This window comes from Aricia agestis, chromosome 17 (assembly GCF_905147365.1).
Source record: "Aricia agestis chromosome 17, ilAriAges1.1, whole genome shotgun sequence".
NCBI classification, from domain to species: domain Eukaryota; kingdom Metazoa; phylum Arthropoda; class Insecta; order Lepidoptera; family Lycaenidae; genus Aricia; species Aricia agestis.
This window is the reverse complement of record NC_056422.1, coordinates 12619418-12641190: the sequence shown is the minus strand read 5'-3', so window position 1 is coordinate 12641190 and position 21773 is coordinate 12619418. Positions and strand designations below refer to the sequence as shown.

General features: G+C 40.8%; 3 protein-coding genes and 2 long non-coding RNA genes across 6 annotated transcripts in view; 1 reads left to right on the top strand and 4 right to left on the bottom strand.

Moving 5' to 3' along the window:
- Window positions 1-6959, bottom strand: part of LOC121735547 — a 17550-nt gene extending 10591 nt beyond the window's left edge. Inside the window, exon 1 of the long non-coding RNA XR_006036875.1 lies at window positions 6746-6959. This is a non-coding gene — a long non-coding RNA (uncharacterized LOC121735547). The remainder of the gene's footprint in view (window positions 1-6745) is intronic.
- LOC121735534 (mitochondrial 2-oxoglutarate/malate carrier protein-like) lies at window positions 1194-6546 on the bottom strand. 2 transcript variants are annotated; one of them, XM_042126378.1, is made up of 6 exons: window positions 6523-6546; window positions 5563-5784; window positions 4740-4913; window positions 4028-4130; window positions 2914-3032; window positions 1194-1851 (listed from the first exon to the last, which is right to left on the bottom strand). In XM_042126378.1, exons 2-6 carry the CDS (start codon window positions 5781-5783, stop codon window positions 1662-1664), a joined length of 807 nt encoding a protein of 268 aa, XP_041982312.1. In that variant the 5' UTR covers window position 5784; window positions 6523-6546; the 3' UTR covers window positions 1194-1661. The 2 variants fall into 2 exon arrangements, with proteins under 2 accessions (XP_041982312.1, XP_041982311.1); XM_042126377.1 differs by lacking the exon at window positions 6523-6546 and adding an exon at window positions 6409-6511.
- The window catches only part of LOC121735548, an 18420-nt gene continuing 2536 nt past the window's right edge, over window positions 5890-21773 (top strand). Inside the window, exons 1-2 of the long non-coding RNA XR_006036876.1 lie at window positions 5890-5901; window positions 17424-17428. This is a non-coding gene — a long non-coding RNA (uncharacterized LOC121735548). The remainder of the gene's footprint in view (window positions 5902-17423; window positions 17429-21773) is intronic.
- On the bottom strand, window positions 7450-16544 carry LOC121735524 (slowpoke-binding protein). The gene is made up of 10 exons (XM_042126364.1): window positions 15988-16544; window positions 14335-14464; window positions 13062-13133; window positions 12664-12766; window positions 12016-12201; window positions 11260-11441; window positions 10081-10243; window positions 8518-8634; window positions 7745-7872; window positions 7450-7543 (listed from the first exon to the last, which is right to left on the bottom strand). Exons 1-10 carry the CDS (start codon window positions 16220-16222, stop codon window positions 7492-7494), a joined length of 1368 nt encoding a protein of 455 aa, XP_041982298.1. The 5' UTR covers window positions 16223-16544; the 3' UTR covers window positions 7450-7491.
- The window catches only part of LOC121735533 (mitochondrial 2-oxoglutarate/malate carrier protein-like), a 16828-nt gene continuing 15470 nt past the window's right edge, over window positions 20416-21773 (bottom strand). Inside the window, exon 7 of the mRNA XM_042126376.1 lies at window positions 20416-21000. Coding sequence (XP_041982310.1) covers window positions 20820-21000 — 181 coding nt within the window. The 3' untranslated portion in view covers window positions 20416-20819. The remainder of the gene's footprint in view (window positions 21001-21773) is intronic.

Sequence of the window (21773 nt, the reverse complement as noted above, 5' to 3'; positions counted from 1 at the left end):
GCTATAGTATTTTTCGATACTCGATACCGACAACGTAAATTTTTTGTATATCCTCTAGCGGTTACTTGCGGAACTAAAATCGCCATACTAAATATTTACGTAGTCGGTATCGAGTATCGATAAATACTATAGCTTTAAACTCATGGTAGAGCTACAGGTCTCAAAGAATCTTATAGGTAAAATAACTCTAAACGGACTAAAATAAGGAATTGAAAGTTTGTGATATTAAATAAAATTGTTGTTACATTTTGTTCGGTTTTATTCATGCAAGGAAAACAGTCGAGACCGCACTAAAGCGACACTACGCTTGGCGACAAAACGGATCTATAGTCTGTATGACGTCACTGCTGTCCTGCCCCGCGTTCTATTTAGCGTTAAAAACGATCAAAACGCTCAAAATGCCTCCTGTTTTGATCGTTTTTAATGCTAAATGGAACGCGGCAGGTGTGAAGTCACTGAACGCTGACTGGTGTTTGGAAATCCGTTCCGTTTCAAGTTACTTTTAATTCGTAATTTTTGTAAAAAAAATTCATATATATTATTATTTATTACATATATTTGCATGATCCCTATTTGAACAAACCTTGTAAATTATCTACTTCCTCACCTGGTTTCTTCAACTGTTAACTGTTATTATTCTTTATTGTTATTAGTTATATCTGGCTACACATAAAATGTAGTTATTTTTATTTCAAATAATTTTTCCGGTCCTAAAGCCTCCATTTATGCGAAAAACCGCCAATTTTTTTACTATTATTGTGTTCAAACGTCAAATCTTTGGAAAGTGAACCACGCGTTCCACTTGATGTTAAAAACGATCAAAACGCTCAAAATAGAAGGCATTTTGAGCGTTTTGATCGTTTTTAACGTCAAGTGGAACGCGGAGGATGTGTCGCGTCGCGTCTCGCCGCGTAGTGTTGCGTAGTGCAGTCTCGCAATTTTTTTGTTCACTATCGCTAATATTCTGAACAAGTTGGACATCTGATATTGTAACTCTTAATACAAATTATTAATAGTATATTAAATATTTACTCATAGACAGAATAACTAGTGTCTAGTAAGCATAGTTAGCTATTTTTATACTGGTTAGCTATACTACAATAAAAAAAAAAAAACATTTTAAATGGCCAATTATATAATATATTTCTTAGATGTTATTTAACATTACATAAATAATAAATACTTTATAGGACCACTCCGATCGGTTGAGAGAGTATGAACACTCAAATCTAACAATATTATTTTTATAGGATGGATGGGAATCGCCAAGTCAGATCTTTTCTTTTGGGAGACTGAACTCTCAAACCCTTATATTATATGACCATTTTCAACCCTTTGACATACTTTAAGTATTATAAATATAGCACGCTAGGTTAAGTTATTTACACAACTTTTCGGAAAAAACCTGGCATCTTCAGACAAAAAAATTAAAGTCCCTACGGCCTACATACAGAAAAAACACACCTTACAAGAGCCGCAGTTTATGTGTGTTTACCGTTTAGGCGTTTAGGCGTAGTTCCACTAGCCTCTGCAGAATTCTATTTTAACTTTTAGTATTATCTGTGCTGGCACCAAAAAGTTTTTTCTCCTTCATTCATTTTTGATCGGCCTCAATTTCCTACATGTTTTGTTCAAGCTGAACTGTACAGTTCATTTCTTCCTTATTCATTCTGTACATAAGTATAGTATAGTTTGTTCAGCTGTTCTAGGAATATAAAAGTCAATACGGTGTGGGGGCCAATTTTGCAGTAAGTGGGGATGAAACCACTCCATAGGGTCAAAACTCCCTCGTTTCGTATCACGTTCGTGAGGACCTTCAGTTGACTGGTGCCCTTCTCCGCGTTTTGGACTCTGAAAAAGAAAACAAAAAAACTCTAAGAATTGCTGACTACCCCAATTGGCAAATAGCATAAACGCTATGTAGGATTAGACTTAAGTTATATTAAAGCTAGCTTTAAGTTATATTAAAGTTTTGTTGCCGCGATTTATAAAGCAAACAGTCAAATAGAGGCATATTACGTATGCAATTATGTTTTTTCACCAAAAGCTGTGTAAAATTGCGCTATAATCGCTTAATATACATCTTTTTATATAGGAACGCTACGCCGTGCCGCGCTGCGCCGCGCCGCCATAATATTTTAAAATGTCACTTGAGATTCGAGAGGCGACAGCAGCTGTTTAACTACCTTTTTATCGTCATCATAAACGTGATTATTTTGTATCATTTTGCTTGTGGTCGAATTATGAGTAACGACTGGTGCACATTCTGAAGCGACATTTTACAATATGGCAGCGTTAGCCGTTAGTTCCTGGTCTCACCACGCAGCAAAAACCTTTTTTTTTAAATAAAATAAGGGGGCAAACGAGCAAACGGGTCACCTGATGGAAAGCAACTACCGTCACCCATGGACACTCGCAACATCAGAAGAGCTGCAGGTGCGTTGCCGGCCTTTTAAGAGAGAATACGCTCTCTTCTTGAAGTTTGCAGGTCGTATAGGTCCGGAAAAACTGCTGGTGACAGTTCGTTCCAGCCTTTCAGGTTTCAGTCTTGAAATCAGCGGGCATGTGGGGCGGGCGTGGCGGGCGTGGCGGCGGCGCGAGAAGCCGTCTAGTACGCCGCGCCGCGCCGCTGCTTTCGAGGCCAGTTCCATATAAATCTATACATTGGAATGCGCCACGCCCGCGCCGCCGCTGCTCCTGTCCCGCGCCCGGTGATTTCGACTGAAGCCTTAGGTTTGATTTATATGCGTCCGCTCGTTCACGCGGTGTATAAAGAACTAAAAAGAATTGCTTCCTATTAAAGTGACGTTTTAACGTGGGAGAGCCATGCTCCGGCACGAATGGACCGGCTCGACCGGAGAAATACCACGGGCTCGTTTGCCCCCTTATTTCATTTTTAAAAAAATTGTTTACCTGGTCTTGACGATGTCGACAGGCAGGGAAGCGAGAGAGGTGGCCAGGCCGGAGATCATGGAGGACACGAAGTGTAGCGAGATGCCTTCGCCCATATGCGTCAGCAGCATCTCGCGGGCCTGGAATACGAGATTTTCTTAATAATCCCGGCCAAATCAGTTCTACGCGATCCGCTATCTGCTTGTGACCCGCTATTTCCGGGTGGGACTTGTCGGCCCCTGAACCTTTATCAATAACACAGCTGCAAATAAATCACATACATACCTAAATAGTGGGCCTCTTTCACCACTTCCTGACAAGGCTATCCACCAATTAACTTGACAGATCAAGTATGGAGAATCTGTCAAAAAAGTTGTGAATAGCCTATTAAGCACTTTATCAGAAAGTGGTGAAACAGGCCCTAAGTATTTAATTATTATACTTTTTATCTACAGGGCATACATCCAACTTTTTAGCCTAGATAAACCTAGACTAAGGTTAATAGGTTTTAGTTGAGATTATCTCTTAATGAGCAGCCTCGTATGGATTCTAGCGGAGAATTCGATAATGTTTGCTTTATTTTATTAAATATTTAGGTCGTAAAAGGTGTTTTAAAAGGACTTAGGTACAAATGAGAGTAACAAGTTTAATAAGTTATTTTTGGAAGTATGACAACCCTTTTGCTCATGATGTTTCTCTTTCCATCAAGCCTATTTGACGACCTCTGTGGCACAGTTGATGGGCTGTTGGTAGCTCAAGCCGGGGGTCGCGGGTTCGAATCCCGCCGACGGAACAAAAAGGTTTCAAAGTTGATATTATGGTTTGAATGGTGGAATTGATCTCATTGATTATAATACACAACCTGGGTCATGGATGTGTATTAAATATGTGTATGATATAATAAAAATCTTAAATATATGTATAGTATAAAAGTATTAAAATATATATTTCCGTTGTCTGGTACCCGTAACACAAGTCATTCAGGTACTTATACCACGGGTCCAGAGTGACGTGGTGTGAAGCGTCCATAGATATTATTATTATTTGCTCGTTTGCTAGCATAACTTCTCCGATGTTCCACTTTCTATCATATTATCCCTCTGATCGTTTGCTATCATAACAATACAACCCAGACCTGAGCATATACAGCAAGCTGCGAGCCGTTGACGACCATAGCTCGGGTGACGGTAGCTCCCGCGCCGCGCCACAGCGTGAATAGTCCTTCTTCGCGCACAATTCTGAAAGACAGTACATTCATGTCTAAAGGTGATCGCAAATTTGTCCGCAACGTACGCGCCGCATGCCCGCATCCCAGAATTCGTTGTATTCGGTGCGGATGAATGTGTCCGCACCGTACGCGTACGTATCGAGTGATACCAGCGCAGGCATAACTGCACAGGTGACCAGGGCCTGTAGACAAGTGGCAAAGCGCTAACGCTAACGCTAACGCTAGCGCTACAAAATGTATACGATTTGACATAAGTCATCGTTTCGCTAGCGAATACTAATGTCAAATCCATACATTTTGTAGCGCTAGCGTTAGCGTTAGCGTTTTGCCACTTGTCTACGGGGGCTGGGCCTGTAGACAAGTGGCAAAGCGCTAACGCTAACGCTAGTGCTACAAAATGTATGCGATTTGACATACTAAGTCATCGCTTCGCTAGCGAATACTAATGTCAAATCCATACATTTTGTAGCGTTAGCGTTTTGCCACTTGTCTACGGGGGCTGTCCGCTAGACCGTAGCATGTATGGCGTCAGATCACGAATTAAATTAACTACATTGAATTGACCAAATGACGTTGGTCTGTCAACTGCCTAGGAATCAACTACTCTGATAGTACATACCTGGCGAGAGCATTAAACACATTCCTATAGTTCCTCCTCTTCTCCGGCGGGAGACGCCCGTCGGCCGTCATCCTTATGAGCGCGACCTCGGCGGGCGTGCCGACGTACGCGCCCACCGCGCCCGACACCACGCCGATGCCGACCTTCGTGGCGAAACTTGGGGTGCCGTAGTTGCTGGAATGTAGAGATTGGGTTAGTTTTGTCTATGTCAGCATTTCGATGGAATATAGAGAAGGTGGTTGCTAGAATTATTGGATTTAAGCTTTGTGTCTTATGTTAGAATTTTGATCCAGTACCATCTAGCATTTAATACTCATTCTTTTGGTGGAAATTTGAGTGGCGCCGGCTATAAAGAAAGTTTTTCCGATTGAACCGGGTACTTACTCTGCGCCATAATATGACATATCTGATATCGTGCATAATATTATGTAAGTTACTCTGTGCCATACTGAACCAGGCTGAAAAAGCCCGGTAATTTAAAATGTCGCGCCGATCTCAGAAGCATGAAAAGCACCATCACTCATCAGGATTATCCGCCGGTCCGCTACACTTTCATGGATAACGCAGGTTGGTAAGCGATAAAGGTTTTCTTGCAATACTTAGTAAGTTTAAAGTTTTGTGCTTCTTATGTGAATCAGACGGTTAAGCCCGGCCGCACATTATAACTACGAAATTTCTGATCAGAGAAATTCAGAATTTCTGACGTGTCATAATGTATAAGCGGGGCGGGGCGTCCGAATTTTTCTGATCAGAATTTCGGATAATGTGCGGCCGGGCTAAGTATCCCATCGCCAGTAAACAAATTACCAACATCTCAATTTACGTCTTATAATAATCCGACACGCTGTTAAAGCAGCCCATTCTGCCCGTGGTATACGTGGCCTGTCGGAACAGCGCCGCGGTCAGCCCCTTGTAGAAGCCCCCCGCGCCCTCCGTCCGTAGGATGTCACCGGCAACCGCCACCAGCGACTTCCGCTCCGGGCCCAGCAGCTGCATCCTCGTCTTCATCAGGTCCGCCGGCTGCACCACGCAGATCGCCAGCATGCTGGTTCATTTGATAGGCTTTAATAGTATAGATTTTTAACACGCTTTAATGAGCTTGGGCTGTATGTATGTAACTGAATCTTTGAGCACGATTTTTACCTATCTAGTATCTCAAGTAGTCTAATTCATTCGAAACTTTGAGTTTCAGTTTTTCCCACAGACATAGATCAAGATAGATACCGCATATCGCTCCATTGTATGAAAACGAGCGTGTCACTTTTTTCCTACCTACTTGTAACGTACCAATGATAAGAATCGTGTCCATTATCTTGGCCAACGTTTCTATTTGAATTTCTACAGCTCAATACGGTACTCTTAGGCATTTGGGCATTTTTAAAATTCCGATTGACGTCCGATTCTTATAGCAGAATAAAGAATAGACTTTCGAAAGACGAGCATTGCTCGTCGTTTGGGAAGTGCCATAGTACATAAGTACATGCGGTATCTATCTTGATCTATGTCTGTGGTTTTTCCAGTAAAATACGTAATAATAATACGTTTAAATATTGCGATTGAAAGTGATTGTTGAAGGTACGCGTATGCATAATACTTTTTTATGAGACCATCAACCTTATAATCAGATCATTGACATTATATGCATGCATAATTTTATAAAATGACTTACCCGCTCGATCCGCCGATCACAAAATTCACCCAGGCCGGCATCTTTCCTTTTTTATCACCCATTTTGTATGAAAAACACTCACAAATAAACAAACAAAATTTCGTTACAAAACACCAAAACCACCTCTGAAGTGAGATATCTGTCAGTCAGTTTGATAAGTTTACTTTTATTGTTTGTGTAGGTTCTTATCGGCCGGCTAAAGGTTAGCCGATGAATATTCATTAATTTATACCTATGTATATAAAACAGATATAAGCACAGTATTGTTATAGAGTCCTAATAAGAATAATGAAAATATGAATAATTATATTATGACGACCGCAACGAACAGACAGACAGACATCGAAGTCTTAAGGGTCCCACACATTAACAGTCCGCCTGCAGGCTCTGGTCGGCAGGCTGCCTGACAGTCATTGACCGTCGATACAAAATCGTCAGGGGAACTGTGGGTATCTGCTCTTTTCCGATTAACTGCCAGGCGGCGGCCTGCCGGCGAACTGTTAGGCGCTTTGCAGACGACGGGGCGGGGCAGGCTTTTTGTTCACGAAGCAATAAAGACCGCATCTGTCCGTCAATGTCTGCGGCTGCCCGCGCCGCGTACACAAAGGCCAAAGCACACGCCGTCTGCGTTACTGCATGTAAACTGGTTTGTGTGATCCACGGCGGGCAACCGCGGACATGCGCCGCCAGTGTCCGCCGGGCACCTGCAGCGCATTCTTTTTGCCCGCCGTGTGCATTGGTAACATAGGATTCCCTTTGTGCTATCGTTCGCGGGGAAATTGACCGGCCCGCCCGATCCGTCGTCTGCAAAGCGCCTTAATGTATGGGGTCCTTTAGTAATAGGGTCCCGTTTTTACCCTTTGGGTATGGAATCGTAAAAAAGCTGGCTGGTTACTTTCACAGCGAACTCTATACAGGAGTTTACAGGGGACATAAACAGTGCACAGTACACCCCCTAAAGTATAAACACTTTGTTTTGATAAGCCCCGTATATTAGAAACTTCTTGTAATACTTAAGATGTTAAATGATACTCAAAAATTTTGTATATTGTTTAATTATTACAAAATGTACAGTAAAAATATTCACCATTGCTGCCATTCCTCCGTGTAGTCTTGATCTTTTAATAAGTGTCTTCTGTAAAGAGCAAAAAAAAAATACTAACATAAAAAATTAAAATATAGTTTATACGTATTTGTATTCCAATAAACAGAATTTTTTAACACCCATATAAAATATGTTACATATAGGTACCCCGCGTTTTCTTTTGTTGGTTGAATTTCGAATAACACCAAATACCATCTAAGCTAGACAGAGGCAGACAGTCGGACCTCTCACCTGCGCACTAGGGGCGGCGCGGCGGGTGCGGGGGGTGCGGCGAGCGCGGCGGGGCGGCGCGGCTCGCACGCTCGCGTCACCTCGCTCAGCAGCGATAGACACGAGCGAGACAGACGCTGGCTGAAGTTCTGTGGAATATTTTAATCCTTCGATCGCGGATTCTTGGAAATCTATTGTTGTCGCGATCACCGGTGGTCTCATGGGGCTATTTAGATGAGCCAGTAGGCACCTACGAAACCGTTTTGGGACTCAAACATTCGGATGAGAATGCCGCGTCCTGCTCTAACAACAGGTCATTTCTCGTTAGAATAGGATGCAGCAATATCGTACGATTGTTTTAGTCTCAAAACGGTTTCGCGGTACGGCCCTTGGTTAGGAGAAAAACCACTATGTTTGTCGCAGCGTTTATGCTTATTTAATTTAAATGTAAATAGTGGTAGCGCTTTACAATGTAATTTTTAGACCTAACAAGGCTGCTTTTGTGGGCGTAGATGACATTGCTATGGGGGCGTGGCCTGCTTCGCACGCAGCTGTTGATCAAAATGACGCCAGAGGGAGCGTTTACATGTTGGCCTCATGCAAAGTGGCGCTTCGATAGCATTGACTGTAGAGTGTTAAGTGTTAATATTATGGTCAGACATTGGTGACATTGGGACTTAGCGAAATAATGCAATTCTATGTTCTCTTACCCATCTCTCTGTAGTTTCACTTACTATGCCCTATGGGAGCTTCTCGTTCAGCGCAACACGTTCAGTGGTTTGAGCGGTACTGACCGGCAGACAGGAGCCCTTCATCTCCCGCAGGTCGATCTTCCGGAACAGCTCGCTCATCACCAGCTCGTGCAGGTTTGGCGGCCGTGGCCCGAAGATCTGGCCCATAATATCTACCACCTACATCAATGTCGGTAAAAGCTTTAGGATCAGTTTATACTGCGGCGGAAAGATACGCAAAGCGACGTTGCATTTTTGAGAAATTGAATTTGGCCTCAATTCTTTAAATAAGAGATACATCTTCAATAGGTAATAAATAAATCTGTTGTCAAAAAAAGGTTTAAGGTTATCGCACATATTTTGTCGGCAACGTACGCGCCGCACGCGCCGATTTTTAGTATTCATTGAATGCAATATATGAAACTTCGCACATTCACCCGAATCTCGTGTACTATGCGGTGCGTTCGACGCGTACGGCGCGTGCGGTGCTGACAAGCGGGCGATCAGCTTTAAGAGGATTCCACACCGCCGTTTTTCCACACAAACGCTGTCCCCTGTTTCCTCCCTAGATAATGCCGGTAGAGTTATGATTTTTTTCCCTGAATATCTATGGCCACTATTAGCATGTCCCTATGTTTTCTTTTTTTTTTTTCATAATTTTATTATTAAAAAAGATAAGAACGTCCAAAAACCCAAAAAATGGCAAGATTTTCCTCTGTGTTCAAACACCTAGAAAACAAAACTGGCTAAAATGTACAAAAAAAGTAAAACATAGCCTCAAGCCTTTCTTTAATTTTTAATGAAAAAAGTACTTAAATCGGTTAAGTTTTGGAGAAGGAATCAGCGGACAACGAATCGAAGATTTTCTGTTCTTTTATTAGAACTTTTGTCGTGTTGTCTCCATCGCGCTCTGCGGTGGGAGACTTGAGATTGGTGAGACAGCAATACATTTTCAAATACCTATTTTCAATTTCTCTCGCCCCTGGTGTATCCTCTTAATGGACACTCGCAATAGAGAATTCAAAAATTCCTCTAATGTTTTCTTCAATTGTATTGAGGTTGAGTGCATTGGATTTGAAGAACATTGTGAAGTTACTCTGTTGTAGGATGTTTAGCATCAGCATCAGTAGCATCATCATTATCAGCAGTGACTATCAACTATCAAAGTCTTATCCAAGTCTTATTCAAGTCTTTAACTTACTTATTAATTATTATCAATCAAATCTATACTTATAATATTATAAAGCGGAAGAGTTTGTTTGTTTGAACGCGCTAATCTCAGGAACTAATGGTCCGATTTGAAAAATTCTTTAAGTGTTAGATAGCCCATTTATCGAGGAAGGATATATGCTATATTTTATTACGCTAAAACTAATAGGAGCGAAGAAATAGAGGAAAATGTGGAAAAAAACGGGGGAAATTATTTGAAAGGGCTTATCTCACGAACTACTGGAGCAATTTTTCTGTTATTTGACACAGATAAGAAGTAGACCATGTGAAGGATCATAGGCTATTTTTGTGGACTAATTTGTCTGTGAAATATCTAATTTTCGCGGGCGAAGCCGCGCGGAACGTCTTGTCAGCCTATATTAATTTTGTCTACCGCTGGACATAGGCCTTACTTACCTGTGAATAACTCGGCGCCAACGTCGCCAACAGCGTCAGATCTGTGTCGGCGGCGGTGCACATCTCGAACAGCACGTGGCCGAGCGACAGCACCTCCGCGTGTCGCAACGGCAGCGAGCGGCGAGGTGTGGCCGCGACTAAAGTGTTCTCGAGACCGCTGATACTGGAATGTGAACATTAATCGTAGGGTGGTAGGAGCTAAGTTTGGATGCTAACGTGTGACGAAGAGGCCACAATGTTGTGTCGGCGATACAGAATAAAGGTCACATCACATTGCAGCGTGACGTGCGATTTTTGAATTCCCCATCCCAAACTGAATGAACTTTACTTACTACACAAGAAGATACACATTGAATTGACAGACTTGCTCCTTAGGTTGTTCCTTTCTGTTCCAAATAATGCCTCAATCGCAAAGCCTCGCGACAGGCTGCAATGTGAGTTGACCTCAATGGGCCAGTCAGTACTCAGTAGTTTAGCAGAATATAAGATGGTGTCAGCGTAAGGGCGCTTGTGCACTACACGGAATTTTACCGTCCGACGTACATAACTTTCATGTTTGCCATATAAATAAGGTAGGAAATCGAGATGCCGCGCCGCGCCGGATGGTAAAGTTCCGTGTAGTGCACAAACACCCTAACACATCATTCTATTATTCCCGTCCGTTGTTTCATCGACCGTTTCCATCCAACGACACAACATATCAATGTGGCATAATATTTCCATACTCCGGTGCTTACTGCCACTACCACTGCTACCTGTATTTAATAATTGTGTATTTGTAGAAAAGAAAGATAATTCGGTAAGGTTTCTCTTTCATAGTCCATTTTTGCTTTTTTTTTTATGAAAAAGGGTGGCAAACGAGCAAACCCGATCACCTGATGGAAAGCAACATCCGTCGCCCATGGACACTCGCAGCATCAGAAGAGATGCAGGTGCGCTGTCGGCCTTTTAAGAGGTAATAGGGGAGGGTAGGGAAGGGAATAGGGTAGGGGATTGGGCCTCCGGTAAACTCACTCACTCGGCGAAACACAGCGCAAGCGCTGTTTCACGCTGGTTTTCTGTGAGAACGTGGTATTTATCCGGTCGAGCCAGCCCATTCGTGCCGAAGCATGGCTCTCCCACGTCTAAACGCTTTTACTTTTTCTCCAAACATAATTATAAATTATCACAAACACATACCGCGCCACCCCATTCTGCAGTATAACGTTCCCTGTGTGGAGGTGACAGAAGGGGGGGAATCCCTTCTCCCTTAGGAACAGCAGCCCCTCCAGCAGCTGCCGGCCGAAGCGCGCCACCTGGGAGACCGGCAGACCGGCGCCGGTGGCGGTATACTTACGGGAGTACTCCTCGCTCCAGGTGCTCTGTAAGTGGAGGCTGTGGTTAATAGAATATGAAGAGCGTCCGTGGCCTAATGGGTAGACCTTCGGTTCGCACTTCTAGGGGGCGCAGGTTCGAACCCGGGTGGAGGCGTCCTATGACATATGACCTATGAGACGTTTTCTGATCTCAAGTACATAATACGGACGCTCGTACGGTGAAGGAAAACATCGTGAGGAAACCCGCACATAGTTGGTCCCAGACGTATTGACTAGTTCTTTCCTCTGGACTAGGCCGACTATGATGCGAGAATGTCGTATGCGCTTGGGCAACCATACGGACATTTAAAAATCTTGTCCCAGGTACTACAGTATTTGAGGAGTGGTTACTTCGCTCTGAAAAATACTGTATAAATCATCCACAACGGATGAAAAGGCCTAGTTTTTTTTAAATAGAATATGACAAGAGCTATAAGGATTAAGGGCATGATTCACATTTAGCAAGGCAAGAGTTCTAAAGCCCTGATTCACATCAGAAGCCAGATTCTTTTGTTACGTTATGAGTTATGACTTATGGTATATTGCATTATATTTTAATTAAAATATTTTTAGAGAATACCTTGTATATGAGATCCTTGAGGCTGCCACTGGGGTTGTAGGGTATGACAGCTAGCGCGTGGCCGCTGCGCAGCTCGAGGTCCAGCACAGGGTAGATGTAGGGGTGGTGCAGCGCGCGAAACAGCTCCAGCATCAGACCGCGAGTGTGCTCACTCGCTTCCACTACGCAGTTAGGCGGGAGGGGGATCTGGAGACAGATGGAGACAATAGATAAATTATGGAGACGATAGACAACTTATGGAGACAAAAGCTGACCCAATAGTCAGTGGGGCCTTACATATTGCTAGGCCCCGGGCGGAAGGTCTTTGTGAGACCCTGAGCGGCAGGTCTTTGCGAGGCCCTTTGTCTTCCAAAAAAACACCTTGCGAAGCCCCTGCAAGAGCGAGGCCCAGGCGGGCAATCGCCTGGGCCTTGCCACCCCCTAATGCCGCCACTGCTCATAGTCAAAATATAGTCAAAATGCATTCGCCAGATTTTATAAGCGTCATGACTGATGACACTTAGCGATGAGTTATGTCAAATTCCATGTACTGACGCACTCAGTATTTATAAGTTTATGCTGGTAAGTTGGATAGGAGTAATAGTAATAGGAGATATTTCAAATTTTCTATTCCTAAAGGTTCTTAAGGTTAATTTCATTTAACCATACCAGCGAAAGCAGTCGTTCAGTTTTAATGGAGTTATCGTGGATAGCGAACCACTGCTTGTTCGGTCTGGAGCCGATACAACTGAGCGGTGATATGAGTTCATATCTGAAAAAAAGTTAAAAATAAAAACTTAAAAACAGAAAATTTGGTGGCAGCAGTGGGATCATTATTATCTCTATAAGATATATAAGAGTCCAGAACTTGAGTTGTACAAATACAATTAGGATAAGAATAATTTTATTAACAACTTTACATCTGTCGACAAATGTTTAATGTTACATTTTTGTTTTAACTGTACAAATAAACAATTTATAGTAATTTTACATTGAAAAGTTTTTCATACATTTCAATGTAATTTAAATGAAATTAAGACGCTAATTAAATAGTCAAACCAATTTACCTTGGAGTGACTGATAAGTACTCGTTGCAAATCACCAAAGCGACTGAGCTCTCCATCGACCGGTCTGCGTACCTGAAAAAACAACTTATCGTCTAAACTCTAAGATTACGGTTACACGGTCAGTCTGGCATCAGTTCAGTCTATCAGTCTGATACTGACATCAGAATGTTGGCCGGAAAGTACGTAATAAAAAAATGATCAGTCCGTCAATCACACGGTTACACGATCATCTCGTCAGTCTGGATCAGACATTGCTTGGCCGAGAGCACTGTCAAGCCACGCAGTCGGTAGGTGTAACAAGGCCCTTACAGTACCCTAAAATATAATCCGTTTAGACGGTGTAAGGTGTCAGTTATAATCATTATCGATCTACAAATTCCAACAGGTGGATCGTCTGACACCTTATACTTTAAGCCTCTGTCGGCAAGCAGTAATAAAATATGTTGTCCTGTTCCTAGACAACATAATAATGAGTTGTTTATTGCAGCAAAAATCTCCACGTTCTATAATCACATTTTCTTTAAAACATTAAAAAAACGGTTAAATCAGGACTATACATAATTTCCGTTAAACTCGAATTTTAAAACATACCTTGCGGCTATTGATCAACGCTAGGCGCGCCGCTTAAAAGTTGTTGATTCTCAGTCAAATTAGGCACTGCGAAATGCGAATTCAGACCGAAACGCGACACGTCTGCGTAGAAGTATGGTTTGGACAGATTTGCAAGACGTCTCACCCCCACGGTCTATTAAGTACAAATTTAAAAATGCATCTACGCGTCATCTGAATTGACCCTTAGGCCACAATAGACATAACGACCAGTAGTTCGACTGCAAAGAGACGGACAGGTTTCAATATCTGTCAAATTCGTCGGGTTTCACTAGGATTATAAATGGAATGTGCCTCGCGCTGGCTGATATAATTTATTTTTAAATATTTAAAATAAAGATTTCAAAATTGGATTCTGACAATTTTAATCGCATGTGCCAAAACACAAACAACAATACGACCAAAGAGGAACACGTCCAGCGAATATGTCATATTTTTAAATTCGTAGGTAACAATTTAACAACCCTAGCAACGATTTTCGTCATAATACGTCAAATTTAAAAATTTCAACATCAGTTCTAAGTCGGCATACTCTATAATTCTGTCTACTCTGCTTAGGCCTCAGGTCCAAAGACACTACAGATTACAGTTACACACACAGTGCGTGCAGTTGGTATAATACGCTCATTTTGACCCGGACATCGGAATAGAAGTAATAGCATACCGCGGCGATGCTGAAGGCTCCGATGGTGATGATTTCCCAGAACTGGAGCCCATGATCGACTTGTTGAACAGCAGCTTCGCCAGGGAATCTATCTTCTGTGCAACTAGTGGAGTCTTCTCTGAGTTCTCTTCTAGAAGGCAAAAAGAGTTTGAGATGATATGTATGAAATAACTGAACAGCTGATGTGGTTTAAAATGAGTAATTACCTATGGGATTATATCGTTCTATCTCTCTCGATGATCCTCTTATGAAAGAGGTGTAGAGGCAACAAGAGTATCCTTTATGTTCTAAGGACTTTTCCTCATCTAGACAATGATTTTGTCTTTCAAAAAGAAAACAATAGATATAGGCAGGCGCGGTCGTAGCCTGAAATTTGGGGGGGTAACTTACCATAGTCACTACACTAACAGCTAGAAATTTCTTTTTATTATATGGCAAGATTTTGAGATTTTTCAATTTGACCTTAGATGAATGACACCCCTCCCCTCCTTCGGACCGCGCCTGTAGATAGGTATTTTTCCTGTATGGTAGTTGTGCGGGATTAGCTATACCTAATCAAGGCTTTACGCAAATTCGAAATTTCGATCTAGCAAGTAGCAGAGTAGTAGTACGTATTTTGACGTGGGAGAGCCATGCTTTGGCACGAATGGATCGGCTCGACCGCAGAAAGACCACGGGATCACAGAAAACCGGCGTGAAACAGCGCTTGCGCTGTGTTTCGCCGAGTGAGGCCCAATCCCCTACCCTATTCCCTTCCCTACCCTCTCCTATTCCCTTTCCTACCCTCCCCTATTACCCTATTCCCTCTTAAAAGGCCGGCAACGCACCTGCAGCTCTCCGGATGCTGCGAGTGTCTATGGGCGACGGAAGTTGCTTTCCATCAGGTGACCCGTTTGCTCGTTTGCCCCCTTATTTCATTTAAAAAAATGTATTGTAATGTATCTATTTTTATATCGCACATTATACGCATCGCACATAGCATACACCGTAGGCCGTAGCGTACTTGCACGGCTTAATCCGACTTAAACAAAATATCGGTCAAGGGTTGAAAATATGGACTAACAGTTCATGTTTGTTCACAGGAACACCAGGTAACACTATTTTCTAACTGAGTTAGACTGAGATGGCTTATTTCTTACAGGTATAAGAATATCAAATAACAAAACTACAGCAAGCTCAATAATCAAATTCAAATTGACACGGTCACGGACCATTTAAAAACCATCGAAAACAAGCAATGGAACAGCAAAAAATGGAAAATGGAAAGGTCGTAAGCGACAAAATGGTTTTTGTCGCGTAATTTAAAAACCATAAATACATTTCATATAAGCTATGGGCAAATTAAAGTGTATGCTTGAACCAATCTAAGTACAAGTTTTGGAAGCTTAAATCACTCTCCTCTGTTGGCAAAATAGGAATCCCTTTTTTACAGAGGTCTTTTTGATTGATTATTCTGTGTTATAAAAGTTGACCAATCGTGTTATGCTATGGGTAATTCAAAGACAAAGACATGATGAATACTGACATTGAACTTTAATTTCTTAGCTTTAGTAATTGCTGAGAAAAATCGATATCGCTACAGCCAAATTATCAAGGCGTCGCCTTAAAATGTTCGTGTGCAGTCAGGAATCAAATTAACATGGCAAGTCTTACCTTCACTCTCCTCCTTATCCGTGGACACAGACCGTATACGGAAAGCATTCCTCTTGTTAGCAGCAGCCACCGACTCCGGATCCAGCTCTGCCGCCGACTGCGCTCGCCTGCAAGCGCCTTTACGTTTCTTCTTCCTGTAACTAGACCTGGATCTCTCCTGGTAGAACCTGTCATGTCCCGTCGTCTCTGCCTCAGACTTCCCCTCCGCCTTCAAATGCTGGTAGAGGTTAAACATTTTTTGCAATATCACTTTGAAGGCAACACACGGGCGTTTGGACGAAGAACTCACGATTCTGTGTCAGTTCTAATGGAAGACTCACAAGTGCGGTATTAGCCCGCCCACGTTAAGTTTAATCATATATAAACACAATTAATTTATACGAAACTTATTATGTCATCTCAATTTGATTGGATTATGCAGTATTATGCAATTTTCTTAATTTGACGTGAGCTTAATTGGATTTAAATTTATATTTAATCAGCTGGAAGAAATTGACTGAGCCCATGACAGTAATACCCTTAGGGGGATTTAACGTGGTCAGAGTATTATTATGTTGCTCAGGGTCAGGTCTCACCGCTACGAAACGCGACGCAACTCGACGATGCATAAATTTTTTTATAACATTGATGTCTGCAATTTCGTATTACTAACTAGACGTTTCGCGCTGCCCTGTTCGCGTAAATAAGGAATTTCGCGGATCCCTTACATTGTCCCACAAAAAAGTAGTCTTGTCTTCCTTCCCAGTGGAAGAGGCCATATCTGTACCAAATAACATAAAAATTGGTCTAGTTGATCGTGCGATTAGCGCCTTTAAACAGACAAACTCTTCAGATGTTTATGAATCCACATATTGTCGCATTTTGATGTCAGCTGACCCTCATTCGTTAAAAAAGGTATCTTATCTTCTGGCCAGTTTGACGTTATTTACACAAAACAATATCTTAGGGCAAATATTAGGACATTATGTTTTTAGACATGGTTTGACGGGCTATTTGATAAACATGTACTGCATACATTGTCACAGAGCTGCCTAGCTGTAGCTATCATTGTATAGGTCTTATAAGATTACCTACATACTACATCCCTTTAAAATAACCTATAATCTGGTCAAGATAAGCAAGCAAGTATAAACTGTATTTATACCCGCATTGGACTTAAATTTCAATAACTTTAACTTTAAAGTCAATAGACAAATCATAGACTAACTGCCGCAATCAGAGAAGAATATTATTTACTTCTGTAATTAAATGAAGAGTTTGACAGATAATGTACGGGGCTTATATCAAAATCTTCAATTAACAGTTACGCCCACAGAAATAAATCAAGATAGAACGGCTAAGCGGGTGGAGTACGCGTGTTTCAATCTTGCTCTGTCGTGCAAGATTCGTTGAACGTTCATTCAGTCAGCGCGCACGTTTCCTTGATTACACCGGAGCGGTGGTGCAAAAATGCTTCATTGTGCAGTGTCTAATTGTAAAAACAGAAGTACGAAAGTGAATCGGTCAAAAGGAGGTATTTCTTGTCACGGGTAAGTTATTTGTTTTATCTAAAGCAAAGCAAAAATTGACACGAGCGATTCCTTAGCAACGGACGCGCGTCGCCGTTCTATTTTGATTTATTTCTGTGGCTACGCCTCTAGTACACCGACGACGCTGCGAAACGCGAAAACTCTGCGAAACAGCAATAGAGCGAGATGCAATATAAGCCATTGTCGTGTGGCGGATGAGACAGTAAATCGGTTCGCCACTGTTTCGCAGTTCGCAGCGTCGGTGGACTAGAGGCGTTATGTAATTACTATAATTAATATTCGTCTCTGGCAGTTAAATTTTAAGGCTCAAAACCAATTTTGAGTAACTCTCTAGAGACTAGAACAATGAAACAAATAAATATACAACAATGTTTAATAACAAAATCTAAGTTAGTCACATAAATCGTCTATAAAAATATAACACATGGAATATCTGTCATTCAAAATCAGACCTCCCTTTCTTTTCGCTTTCTCTTTCACATGAAAGAGCGAGAAACAAAACTTACTAAACTGCATCAAAAGATCGTATCATATAACATCTTTTACAAAGCTATACAAAATATATATTATTAGATACAAAACGAAGTTTTTATTGTTTTGGTCGTGTTTTCTATAGACACTATTAAATTACAGTGTATTTTGTCCTTGTCTGATACTTTTGATAACGCTTGATAGACAAGGTCAAAACATTGTGTATGTACTATCAGAGAAGTTGATTCCTTGACATATGGCGGACCTAAGTAATTTGGTCGCGTTAAGTCAAACCCAGCCGACCGATCACAGCTAACATTGAATTGACATAAGCCGACCACATGACGTAAGTCCGCCAACTGCCTAGGAATCATTTTCCTCGATGGTAAAAAATCTACAGTGTGTACAGGGCAATGATATTCTATGTTACTAACGTAACTAGATTGGAAGTTTACGGTAGCAACGCGTTGCCACTTCGAAGATGCCTGCAGGCATATCTCACATACATAACGACATAACGAATATATGACTCGACATTGTCTTTTGAACAAAAAAGTGGTTACGCATTTCTGAGAATCTTTTGTAAGACATTGCTACTCTAGTATTTTAGAAACTCATTGGTACAGGGTGTAACAAAACAAAGTGATAATATTTAAGGGAGCATATGAGCTCCTCATATAGATTTCACTGTAAAAGTAGCATCGTTGAAACAGCATTTTTTGTGATTTGTATGGACAAGCGCTCAGCGTTTGCCCATACAAAAGCTAAAAGAAAAATTAATCTTTCAGCACTGCTTCTTACGGTGCGTCCACATTTGTATCATTTGCGCGATCAGATCTCAGTGTCAAAATGATACGCGTATCATGATACGCCCCGATCGCTATTAACCGCGTATCTGATACGTGTCGTATCAAATACGCGCATGATCGGCAGAATGATCTAATAGGCGTCCACACTATGATACGCATACTTGATACGGCGCGATGATCGCGACGGAGATCTGATACAAATGTGGACGCACCCTTAGACAGTGAATTCTATAATATAATAGATACATACACACCCTAAAGTATAATAATCAATATTTTTAGTTACAATCTGTATACAATATTTATTATTCTATACTTGCGATGACTACAGGTTTGGCGATAAATATACATAATATGCATACAATTAATATCTATATATATAAAACTCAAAGGTGACTGACTGACTGATTGACATAGTGATCTATTAAATGAGCCCAAACCACTGGACTGATCGGGCTGAAATTTGGCATGCAGGTAGATGTTATGACGTAGGCATCAGCTAAGAAAGGATTTTGATAAATTCCAACCCCAAGGGGTTCAAATAGGGGATGAAACTTTGTATATATTAAAACTTCTTACCGCGAGCGAAGCCGCGGGCAAAAGCTCGTATATAATATATGCAGATAATTCTAAACACATTTTAAAGATACTGATACGACATAAACACATAAGAGTAAATAATATTTTACACAATTAAAAGCATAAGTGACCCTAATATAAGCATAACAACTTTGAACTATTTCAGCTGAAAAGGAACCATAAAATTTGTACTATCAGAGAAGTTGATTCCTATGCAAATCGGGGACCTAAGTAGTTTGGTCGCGTTACGTCAAACCCAGCTGACAGATCACAATTAACATTGAATTGACATATTCGACCAAATAACGTTGGTCTGCCAATTGCATAGGAATCAACTTCCTCAATGGTACATATAAATCAATAAATACTTAACTCATACAGTGCCATACTTTTGTAACTTAAACAATATTTTAGAGCAAGAAATAAAATATCCCTCTTTCTTGGCTAATTAATATAAAGGGTAGCAAAATCATAAGAGCGACAGTGACGCAACAGCAAAAACTCGTTTAAAAATTCACAAATAACATCCCAATAAACAAAACAAACAATTTCTAAGTACATTTTTTCACTCTCACTGTATAATTATGTCAAATTTGGCACCTAATAAATGAAAAGAACTGTGGAAGGAATTTTAGTTTATTTAATAAATTAACTAAAATTCCTTCACATCGATCGTCACACATTTTAATGTATTTAAAACATTGAACGTAACAAAGTATTAATGCATCAGGCAGTAAAGTTACTTCAAATATTTGAGTAAAAAAATCTTTTATAAAATGACTTTTTTTCGTTATAAAGTATTACTTACTACTAACATTTTACACAGGATTAAATCCTTTTAAAAATATATAAAAGTGTAGAAAATAACAAAAAATCACGTTAAAAAAAAGGAAGAGATTTTGTTATTGTGCATGACATGCAAAATAATCTTTAAAAAGTATTTGTTTTTAAATTATATAAAAATGTATAAAAAAACATAAATATTTTTGTTGTTAACAAGCCTATCTTTAGCTTAAAGACAAAATAATATTAGAAAAATAATAGAAAAAAAAAAACTGACCTTTAAAAGGCAATCTTTAAATAAGTTGCTTTAAAATTGTGCTATTTTGTACGAAAAATAAATACATACCTCCGTATTTCATACTTCATCCTATGCATAAAAAGCCTATGTATAGTAAACAAACTTCAAGTATTCTGATTTCTGCTTCAGGAATAAGTTCAGTGTGACCAATAGCAGCCTATGAAGCACAGCCTATGTAGAGTAGCCTACGTGTTCAATTAATTGTCTGCTTCAGGAATAAGTTGAACAATGAACATATTACCCAAAAGCAGTCTAAGTCGAAGCACTTCTATGTAGCCTATGTGTTCAAGTATTCTGCTTCAGGAATATAGTTATCACGTTCTCAACCAAAAGCTACTTGAAGCACCGCCTATGTTAAGTAGCCTATGTGTACTTTAGGTAGGCAGCGTTCATCTGCTCCAAGAATATGAAGGTCAGGACTGTGTGAGGGCCGAGTCTGGTGTAGTAGGGCAGGAAGCCCTTCCATAGGGAGAAGACGCCCTCGTTCTTGAGTAGGGACGTCACAACTTCGACCTGAGACTGGCCCTTTGCTGCGTTTTGGATTCTGAAACGAAAAAAAATAGCTATAGATGGGTCGCGGAACCTAACCCAACCAAGTCGTCTTAACCAACATTGCTATTAATTACCTACTATTTCGGGTTGTATTTCGACAGGCGTTAATTTTTGAGAAAAGTTTATCCGAGCTTTTTCGCTTGCCTTGGCACCTTCTTTCGATTGGTGTATTAAAAAGGGGTAGTCGTCGGTGGTTGAATTTTTTTCATCTACATTTTTTTAAGTGTTTTCTTCATACTAACGAGGTTCGTATATCGGCCTGTATCTGGCCGGGGGTTGATTTTTAAGAAAAGTTTATCTGATTTTTTTTGCTCCCTTTGGCGCCCCCTATCGATTGGTGTATTCAAAAGGGGTGGTTATAAGAGGTTAATGTTTTGACGCAAAATTTCTCGAAGTCTTTTCCCATAGTGCCCCGTTTCCTCCAGTCTATGCAACATAGGCTGTTTGAATAGTTTTATAAAACTCAAGCTACTGTATAAAATTCTTTGTAGCTTTATTATTATTTTTAGCGATTCAATTGAATGACTAGCACATTTAGTGAATGACACGATTCAATCGAATGACTAAGGAACAGGAAAAGGACAACTCGTCAAGACGTTGACTGTGACGTTTACCGTCTTGACTAAAAGTCATATTATAGCGTAGACGTTAAATGGGATGCCATATATTTTTTTAAGTAGGCGTTGACGGGGTAGTTATGGGTAAATCCATGCTGTCATATTATTTTCTAACACATTTTAAAATAATAATATGACAGCGTGGATT

Excerpts from the sequence above, each read along its gene's own strand:
- LOC121735534 (XM_042126377.1), bottom strand. The coding sequence starts at position 6,470 with ATGGGTGATAAAAAAGGAAAGATGCCGGCCTGGGTGAATTTTGTGATC. Across the intron at positions 3,033-4,027 it reads AGCTTGCTGTATATGCTCAG|GCCCGCGAGATGCTGCTGAC; the intron begins GTCTGGGTTGTA and ends CTCGTATTCCAG. Across the intron at positions 1,852-2,913 it reads GTCGACATCGTCAAGACCAG|AGTCCAAAACGCGGAGAAGG; the intron begins GTAAACAATTTT and ends TTTCTTTTTCAG.
- LOC121735524 (XM_042126364.1), bottom strand. The coding sequence starts at position 16,222 with ATGTTTAACCTCTACCAGCATTTGAAGGCGGAGGGGAAGTCTGAGGCA. Across the intron at positions 14,465-15,987 it reads GGATAAGGAGGAGAGTGAAG|AAGAGAACTCAGAGAAGACT; the intron begins GTAAGACTTGCC and ends TTTGCCTTCTAG. Across the intron at positions 8,635-10,080 it reads TGGCGCCGAGTTATTCACAG|GTGGTAGATATTATGGGCCA; the intron begins GTAAGTAAGGCC and ends ACATTGATGTAG.